The sequence below is a fragment of the Prionailurus bengalensis genome, chromosome E1 (assembly GCF_016509475.1).
Source record: "Prionailurus bengalensis isolate Pbe53 chromosome E1, Fcat_Pben_1.1_paternal_pri, whole genome shotgun sequence".
NCBI lineage: Eukaryota > Metazoa > Chordata > Mammalia > Carnivora > Felidae > Prionailurus > Prionailurus bengalensis.
In genome coordinates, this window is record NC_057347.1 from 6,870,547 (window position 1) to 6,880,223 (window position 9,677).

At 61.7% G+C, this 9,677-nt stretch overlaps 1 protein-coding gene across 5 annotated transcripts in view; it reads left to right on the forward strand.

Annotated features, from left to right (window-relative positions):
• The window catches only part of ARHGAP44 (Rho GTPase activating protein 44), a 179,678-nt gene that overhangs the window by 168,465 nt on the left and 1,536 nt on the right, over positions 1-9,677 (forward strand). For 3 of the 5 annotated variants that reach the window (XM_043583162.1, XM_043583158.1, XM_043583160.1), the window contains 2 exons: positions 3,185-3,342; positions 5,568-5,948. In XM_043583162.1, coding sequence (XP_043439097.1) covers positions 3,185-3,342; positions 5,568-5,948 — 539 coding nt within the window. Of the gene's footprint in view, positions 1-3,184; positions 3,343-5,567; positions 5,949-7,813; positions 7,865-9,367; positions 9,431-9,677 lie in introns of all 5 variants that reach the window. The other 2 variants (XR_006297753.1, XM_043583159.1) reach the window with 2 other exon arrangements.

Genomic DNA, 9,677 nt, shown 5'->3' on the forward strand with positions numbered 1-9,677 from the left:
TTTCGAAATACGGAGTTTCAGTATTTCTCCCTTTCTCTCCTCTGCGCCGTTCTCACTGCCTAGTTTCCTGGGCGCAGATCGGGGAAGTTGGAGAGGAAGTCAGGTGGCCTCCCTGGGCCTGGTGGCCCGTGCAGCCTGCTGCCGGGTGGAGCTTCCATTCTTTCCTGGGGGGGAGAAAGCAGACCAGCTCAGGGCGCCGCCAGTGCAGTGAGCATTTATGGAGGACTGGGTCCATCCAAGGAGGAAACGTGTGATCGGTGCTCTTCAGGCAGTCCCGTCCCAGCGACGGCCATCCCGGGGTCACAGGGGAGAGAGACTTTGGCCCTTCCTCGTCTGGCCCTTCCTTGAAAGGGGTATCCTAGAAGTGGGAATGCCCCAAGACTGCTTTGCTGGGTGTTTCCATGTGTTCTGGGAAAAATCAGATGCCTCTGCGTTCTGTTAGGGGACACAGCGTTCCCCTATGGCTGCTGCTGCTGCTGGAAAAATTGTGTTGGAGACTTCGGGAAGCCAAACTTTTATTTATTTTATTTTATTTTACTCTATTTTATTTCATTTTATTTGTTTTGAGAGAGGGAGAGAGAGAGAGCAACGAGGGGAGGAGCAGAGAGGGAAAAAGAATCCTAAGCAGGCTCTGCACTATCAGCATGGAGCCCGATGTGGGGCTCAAACCCACGAACCACGAGATCATGACCCAAGCTGAAACCGAGAGTCGGGCACTTAACCAACTGAGCCTGAACCAACACTTGGGGCTAAACGCTGTTTGGCGTAGAAACAACATTTCTAGGAAATGCCCCTCAAAGGTGGATCCCCCCAGCCTCTGAAGGTGTCCCGGAATGTCACAGCTGGGTGGCCTTGAGAGTCACTCACGGGCAGGGGACATGACCCGCTGGATCAGAGTAACCAAGAGGCCGGTCTCGTCTCTCTACAGCCATACATCGTACCGCCCCTTTCTCTCGGGGTAACCAGCTGTCGCTTTCCTTTGGGCACCAGCGTTTCTGTTTGTCTCCTACCTCTCTTCTTCTCTCCCCCACATGGATTCTTTCCAGTACAGACGGGTGTTCCATTGGAGTTTTTGTTTTTGTTTTTTTCTGTGTTGTGGACATTTGCAGCTCAGATGATGTTGCCTTCAGTTGCCAGTTTCCTGTTACGCGCCACCCCCCCCCCCAGCTGCCTCCCCAGGATGTCAGGCCCTTCCCTCCTCCCTCTGGCTTGCTCGAGCCTCTCCGTGCACCCCCCTCCCCAGCACGCCCCCTCCCCCAAACCTCCAGGCCTGGCGGCTCTCTCCAGCCAGGCTCAGCCTCGGCCTCCCGCTCATCTGCTTGGCATTAACTCTGACCCCAGACTCTGCTTCCCGCCCCCTTTGCGCCCCAGCTCGCTGAGTACTGTGTCCCCAGAGCTAACGTGTCCTTGAGCGGGCCCTTCCCTGGGCCTTCTCCATGTAGCGCTCCTAGTAACCACCTTACACCCCACCTCTCCCCACTGGGTCAGCTGCACCTGTGCTGGGGAGAAACCAGCAAGGCTAGTAAGTAGGTAAAGACTTGTTTCTGGGGCCGGGGGGCGGGGTGCATCAGCTGGGCGGGGCAAAGACGTGTGAGCTGCTTGGTCCCTACATTCCATGGGCAGGTGTCTTACCAATCTTAAGAAGAGTCTGGAATCCCACAAGAAGCAGATTCTTTGTGCTACTTTTGTGTTTTCTTTTACTGTTTTAATGGCGGTAGAGGTGGAAGGAAGGATGAATAGATACTTGGCCTGAATACCTGGGTGTCTGGTGACGTTGGGTCTGAGGAAGAATAAAAGACAGAGTCTTGCCTCACCCGAGCGAGCCAAGGGCGCTCGAGGGTTTCGTTGTTTTTGTTAACAGCACAGAGAAAGGAGTTGCCCTTCCAGACCCTCTGGATGAAATGGCTTTTTTGGGGGGCGGAGAGGGGACTTACCCACGTGTGGTTTGAAACTCCCCCCCGAGAAGGGGGAGAGTTTACCACGGCCTTGGACGTGGTGCTCCCTTCACTCCTTCACGCGGGGAAAACCGGTTGTACTTTGGCGTTTGCTCTCCCAGCCCCGGCCCCTGCCTCCCAGCCCTTCTCACCGAACCCCGGTGGGAAGGGGTGCCATATCTGTAGCTCTCATAGTTGGGGCCTCGAGATAGATTTAGGCTCTGTCTCTTGTCGTGGGGAAGAGGTGGCCAGGGTGAAGGACTGAGGTTCCCATCCCCACACCCTACCCGAGGGCATCAGAGTCCAGGCGGTTTCCTGTACGGCTGGCAGGTAGCTTAAACCCTGGTTTGCCAGGGGCCTCCTGGAGCACCGCGTGGGGAACCCCAGCAGAGGGGACATCTGGAGATCAACTAGGAATGTCTGCCTTGGAGGGCGTAGTGGGGGATGGGGCGGAGTGATGAGCTGGCCGTATATCTGCTGTCCCTATTCTGTGGCGTGGAGTAGGGTGTCTCTTAACATGCACTTGATGCTTAGGACCATGCCTGGCGGAAAGCCAGCAGTGAAGGATGAATCCCCTTTGGGACACGGTGACCCAGGTGTCCCTTTGTCAATTCAAGGGACGTCAGAGGCCCTCACTGCCATTGGCCCTTACGCCGCCTAAGCCGAGGGGCCTGGGACTTGAGCTGGCCACATTTGGAAGCGCAGACAAGGACTGTGTTAACCCTCCCACCTGCTGGGACTCACTCGTCCCCAGGATGGGTTCCAGAAGCCCTACTCGGTTTGGGGCTGTGGTGGAGGTCAGGGAAATCAGCGGAGAGCCACGGCCACAAGGCCCCGCAGGGAGCCCCCATGTCACACAGTGACCCAGGGAAGCCCTCTTGGCCCTGCTATGCCGTGGACACAGAAACACCAAGAGCAGCTAGGTGTTCCCATGTCAGGGTGTCCAAGAACCCCCGTGTCGATCACAGGATAGAGTGGAGATGCTCATGGTCTCCTGGTGGACAGAGGGCACAGGCGTGGAGAGGGGGCTGGCAGTGGGGGCCACGGATGTGGAGATGGGAGCAGCACCCGGGCCCCCAGAGCCCAGGAAGGGACAGTGGCCTCCAGGAGTATCTCTGAAGGCATCATGAAGGGCGTGGGGCAGACCGGAGCTGGCCCGGAGGAGCACGCAGGACTGCGACCCACAGGCAGACGCTGCACCTGCCCAAGTTCAGGGGCTTTCTTATCTATCCTGTGTGCTTCTATTCCAGCGCTTCGAAAAGCAAGGAGCTTTCTCCTGGATCTGGGCAGAAAGGAAGTCCAGGCTCCAGCCAGGGGACTCCCTGTACGGGGACCCAGCCGGGGACCCAGCCAGGCGCCAGCCCCAGCCAGCCGCCCCCAGACCAGAGCCCTCACACTCTTCGGAAAGGTACGTCACTGCCACCCTTCGCGTGGGTCTCGGGCCTGGGACACTGCCTGGACGCTCGTGTCCCTCGGCGGATGTGGATATTGAGAAACCGCGGACTTAGCGAGACGTCCCTGGGCTGGGCGTGAGAGCTTTTGGAAGTTAACCAGCTCTGAGAGGGCCCACTTCATATTTATTCCTTCTTCGACTCATTTGAACAGTGTACCCAGGGCATCGGTTCTCGTACACTAAGGCTTCTGTGTAGACATCATTGCCCAGGATGGCACGGGTCTTCAAGGACCCTTCCGGGCCCTACTGCCATCGTTTAAGATGCTATGTGGTGTCTTCGGCAGCAGCCCAGAGACACTGGCGCACAGCTGCCTACCCCTGGGATCGTTTCTGGAAGGTTCCACAGATTGTTTCTGGAAGGTTCCCGAGGGAATCGGGACTGTTTCCATAGGAGTCCTGACCTTCCATGTTTCTGTTTGGGAAGGCGGACCCATGAGCCGCCCAACCCAGAATCTTCCATGGAGCGTACTGTAAAAGGCCCAGTTATTCTCTCTGGAATGACTTTCCGGAAGCTAACGAGCTGCTCTGTGGGGACGTTTCATAAATGGGGAGCAGCATGGAATGTGTACTAACCTTTTTTGGGTTTTTTTTTCAATTTTTTAAAAAATGTTTTTGAAGTTTGTTTATTTTTGAGAGAGAGACGGAGTGTGAGCAGGGGAGGGACAGAGAGAGAGGGCGAGAGAGAATCCCAAGCAGGCTCTGTTGTCAGCACAGAGCCCGACGTGGGGCTTTGAACTCACAAACCGTGAGACTGTGACCTGAACCGAAACCAAGTCAGACACTCAACCCACTGAGCCACCCCGGCGCCCCAAGCTTTTTTGTGTGTTTTTAAGCCCCTTCGTCTTTTCACACCGTGCCTCCAGCTTTATGTCATGGCCCGGTCCCGTCGCCACCAAGGAGTGGTCAATGTCATCACAGACATGGTGCCGTCACCTGGCACTCCCCTCCCCCCAGCTTGTGTTCGAGCCTCGGTGCCTAGGGTCTCCGCTCGCCGCCCACCCTGAGTCATTCCAGCAGTAGCCACTCTGCTGTCGTGAGCCCTGGCTGTCCTCGCGGGGGCTGTCCGGCTGAGCAGTGGTTTTGTTACGGTTCCTGGTTGCTGCTCTCCATGAATGATGCTGTGTAACCACTACAACCCTGTGCGGGATAGACTGCCCTGCCCGTTGTGTGGAGGAGGTTGAAATAAACTGCAGTGGGTAAGACGAGGTGGGGACCCGATCCCAGGTTGATGAGACCGTCCCTGTCCACTCCACACCCCGGCAGAGCCCGGGGAGCGCATTAGAATAGATTTGGTTCCAAGGTGGGGGGTGGGAAGCGGGGGTAGGGAGAAGAGTCCCCGGTGCCTCCTGGAGCATCTAAAAGGCAGTTTCTTCTGGAATCAGCGCTGCCCCCAGCAGCCCTCACCTGATTCTGACAGTTAGCTAGTGATCACTTTCTCAAAACGTCTGCACATCAGCGGGGTCATCCAAGTGCTGGATTTTGTCCTTCTTACCGGTTCATCTTTAATTTGTAAAGTATCTGCCATCCCATAGCACGGTCAAGTAAATAAAAAGAGGGGTTGGGGCAGTATGCCTGGGTGGTCTTTGCCCAGAGGGTACAATTCTCGAGAGAAAACCACGTCGGAGGCCAGTAGACAGGGTTCCGAGGAAGGACCGGGAAAGGACAGAGAAGGCGAGAGAGACGCTGGGCTTCTGCGGCCGGAGGACCCGGGGCATCGGTCGCTCTGCCAGGAGCCAGTGGGCAGGTTCAGCCAGAAGTCCCCAGACGCTCGCCCCCCACCCCCTGCCCAGCTCCAGGGTCCCCCGTGTCTCCAAGTGAGCTCTGATCGTCCTTGTCGGACCCCGTGTCGCAGACTCCCCCTTCCCAGTGTACTTTGGACACCTGTCACCTCTCGGAAGCCAGGAGAGGACGCAGGGCAGCCGGCCACTGGCCGTGCGTGGGCAGCGCGCTCTCGGGCTTGGCTGGGGCCACGTGTGCGTCACGGCAGGGATCCAGGGCAGAGGAAGAGAGATGGGAAGGCACGAAAGCTTGCGGTTCTGGGTGGATCTCTAAAAGCTGTACCGGCTGCGCGCAGGGTGGGGAGGGTGGGGGGAGCGTGGGCCAGGGGGTGGCGAGGCTGGGCGGACAACGGGCACGCGTCACAACCTCGCGTGTGTGTGCTCTTGCGTTTTCTCTTCCAGTTTCCAAGAAGCTGGCACCCATCCCGCCCAAGGTCCCCTTCGGCCAGCCGGGGGCCGTGGCTGACCAGTCTGCCGGCCAGCCGTCCCCGCTCAGCCTGTCCCCCACGCCCCCGAGCACCCCCTCGCCCTACGGACTGAGTTACCCTCAGGGGTACTCCCTGGCCTCCGGCCAGCTCTCCCCGGCCGCCGCGGCCCCTGCCCTGGCCTCCCCCGCCGGCTTCACGAGCGCCGCGGCCAAGTCTCGGCCCACCCCCAAGCCCCGACAGAGACCCACGCTGCCGCCCCCTCAGCCTCCTACGGTCAGCCTGCCGGCCCCGAGTCCGCAGTCCACGGAGCACCCCGTGCTGGATGGCGTGGCCCCCGGGGAGAGCATGTCTACAGGTAACCGAGCCGCAGCGCCCGCATGCTTTTCCGCGCTCAGCTGGCTGTGCCCGGTGGACGGGGTCACTGGCGCCACTGTCTGTCGACAAGCTGCGCTGGGGCCCGGGGAGCCCCCCCCCATCCTCCCCCGCCACGAGGTCAGCGGATCCAGATTGTCCCGCGGGAAGCGCTCCCGATGGCATTCCTCCCCGTGGAACCCCTCCCGGCACGGGGTTCCGATTCCGGATTCCGTTCGGAACCTGGGGGCCGAGCACCGAGTCCTCCGAGTCCTCGGGATGGGGCTTCAGGGGAGGGCGGGGGCCGGACTGGGATCCAGACCAGCCGGCGCGTAAGCGCAGGTGAGTGTACTGGCCGCTTGCCTCGGCCAGAGCCCACGTGCAGGCGCAGTTGCAGACCCCGATCTTGAGAACAGAGGCCGAGAACCAGAGGCGGTGTTTCCCTCTTAAGGAAATCAGCCTCATTAGAAAAATGCGTTTCCGGCCACGCTCAGGGGAGGGTCGGTTTCAGGAAAGATGCGTATTCCCGCCCCGCCATCCCGGCTCTTTGAGGTGCTTGTCGGACGAGCCCACAACCGCTGCATTTAGTTTTGCTTGAAGTTTAAAAATTAAAGATGGAGCTATCCCCGCCCCCCGCCCCAACAGAGAAAACGTAAAAGCGCGACATCACGAATGCCGCATTCGGCAGAACCCGTTTGTGGGTTGGAGAAAGAGGGTATTTTTGAAACGTCTCCCCAGGCGCGCTCGACCACATGACGTTAGGGACTCTCTGCGGTGGCCGCCCAGTCCTTCGAGCGTTTTCCTCGGTCAGGGAGGCAGGCAGGGCGCCGGGCCGCGTCTCGGCCTGGAACCGTCTGGCCGGGCGGCGGGGCCCCGGGCGTCTCTCTCCGGTGTCGTCCCAAGTAGCAGAAGCCGAGGCGGCTTGGGGTGTGCGTGCACATCCCCCGGATTCACGCGCACAGCACGCAGACCCTGCGCAAACGCAAACACATGCCCCACGTCCGCGTCCACGTTACGTACCAGATTCCTACACAGGCGTACACACCACACCCAAGTACACGTGACCTGTGCACCTACCGCGTCCGCACAGTATACCCTGCACGCGTCAGCGGTCCTAGGTCTCGGGGTCCCTGAGATTTCCGACGGGGATGGTAGTTTTACCCGTCCCCCCCCCGCCCCCGGAGTGAGGTTTTTTTCCACCTGGGTCACGAGGGAGGCCGAGCCTGCGGGGTCCAGCGCCCTTGGGCTTGTCTGATCCGAGCGGCTGGGGCGGGTCGGGAGATTGGACCGTTGCGGGGAGCAGCCTTTGGCGGTTTGGCTTTATTTTGGGGTGTGATTAAGGTCCGAGGTACAGCCGCTGACGGCTGCCCCGAGGCTTGTAAAAAATACTGGAAATTCCTCCCCGAAAATCGACGGTGAGTGCCGCCTCCTGCTGGTAGCTGACGGCGGTGATGCCTCCACAGGGGAGGGGGCCCGGGTGACCCCAGGAGCTCGAGGTCACCCCGAGTCGGCCCGAGGGGCCGCTCCTCCAGCCACCCCAGGGAAGGGACGCGGGGTGGCGTCGTTGATGCCGGAAGCAGCGGAAGGAGCTTGGGCTGCCCCTGGACAGAGACGGACGGGTGGTGACACCATCAGAGGACAAATTGGGGGGCCGAACGTGGGCAGTGGAAGGCTCTGAGGGGCGGCCCCCACGCCGTGGCGTGTCCGTGTTCTTTGCAGCACGCTGTCGTCCTGTCCGTCCGCACGGGCCTCCTCTGTGACACGTGGGGCGCGGCCCGACGGACTGTCCTGCTCGGCGTAGTTTTTTGTCCCGTTCTTGTCTCATCGTGTTTATTCCTCTCTCCGAATCCTGTCGTTGTGTTCCTGCAGCCGTGTGACGGGAGGGCCGCGGTTGCGGATGCGCGTGAGGGGGATTTCAGGGTAAGCGGCCCCCGGGGCCACGGCGCGCCCGGCTCTGCATGTGGCTCCGACCCGCCCGCATGGCAGCTCCACTCCGCGCCCTCCCCGGCCTCGGGGACGCCCGCGAGCCCCTCTGGCTTTCGGGGGACCGCTGGCCTCGTGGGGTCTGGCTGGCTTCGCGCTGGGTCCCGGGGAGGAAGTCCGCAAGCAGGCTTAGCCGCTCCCCCCACCTTCTCCGCCTCCACCCCCACCCCCACCCCCAGGCACCGGGCGCCCTCTCCCTGTTTTTACGAGTGCAGGCGTGACAGCGTGGGCCTTGGCTCGGGCGGGTGTCCCGTGAGGGTCCTGCCCGGTGCTGCGGGGACGGGGTCCCCGTGGCCATGAGGTCCCCCTGGCGGACCCCCAGTTTCCCACGGGGGCTCTAACTTGTCCTCTGGGCCGACGCAGCCGGCGAGGCCCGAAGAATCCGCCGCGGTGGGTTCAGCCTGGGCTTGTTCGCCCCAGTGTCTGCGGCCGGCCGGGTCCTTCCTAACTCAGGGTTTGGGAAGCATTCCCCCCGGTTCCTGCCCGGTCTCCTCTGCCCACAGGGACTAGATGCTCAAAAGTAAAAGTGAGGAAAGCCGCTGTTCTGGTCTCAGTAAGAAGGGGCGGCTCTTCCCCCCCCCCCCCCAGCCCCCCCCCCCCCGGGGGCCAGCCCTCCGTGGAAGCTGCCAGGCCCTTGGTCCTGTGGAGACTGGGGACAGGCACAGCACGAGGGTGTCCTGGGCCCTCCTCCTCCCCCGCCCCGGGTCTCCTAACAGATGCTTCTGAGGCTGTCTCCCCTCCCCGGCAGTCGGTGGGGGCTCCTGTCCTCCACCCCCGTCCTGCCCCCGGCCAGTGGGCTGCCTTCCCTCCGGGCTCTCAGGGAACAGTCGGGTCAGCAGCCAGCCTGTGATTCCACAGCCACACCCACAAGGTGACAGGACGGGCTTTCGAGTCTGGACAGAAGGCTGCAGGGTAGACGTCCCCAGGCGGGGCCACGAGGCATCCCCGGAGGCAGGGGGAGCTGAGCCTGGGGCCCCCTCTCAGTAGGATGAAGACGGGTTGGAAGGACGCTTTGAGGACCGTTTGGGGGGCAGGGTGACAAACAGAAGGACGTTTGTCCCAGAGCTTCCATGTTTGTATGTCCGAATGTCTGTCTGTCCTTGGGCTGAATGTTGGTTTCAAAAAATACCTTAAAGAGCTCCCCCATCCTCCCTCCCCCACCCTGGAGGCTGGCCCAGGGCCACCCCTTCTAGGAACACGTCCCTGTCCTCCAGGCCCAGGTTGAAGGCAAGGCTGTGTGGGGCCAGAAAGGAAGCTGGCTAAGGGGGGTGGGGGGGGGCGGAGCACCCCCAGGGCCTTGGTTCTGCCCCGCCCCCCGGCCACCCCCTGGGTCCACCACCTCCCGTGTGCACCTAGCTACCGGCTCTGAGGAACCGCCTGGGCTTGGGGCCCGCAGAGGCCCTGAGTTCCGCATGCTGAGCCCGGTTTCCTCGGGCACAGTCTTCCTGATCGGCTCCCAGAAGGCATGATCTTTCAGTGCCCGCAGTAAGGACGTACCGGGAGGTGAGCAGCTGTCCTGGGGCCGACGGGGGGGGGGGGGGGGGGGGTCTGTCTGTCCCCACAGCCTGAGGTCCCTGAGCCCCGCCCTGAAAGCCACCTCCCCTCGGAGAACGGAGCTGGAGGGTGTCAGCGGGGCGCGGCCCGGGAGCTGCGGGGGCTCCTCCGTGAACCGCCCCCCCCCCCCCCCCGCCTCCGCGGGATGGGTTGCGGAAGGGGTCGGGGTGCTCCGCTCCCACAGGCTCCGGGGGAA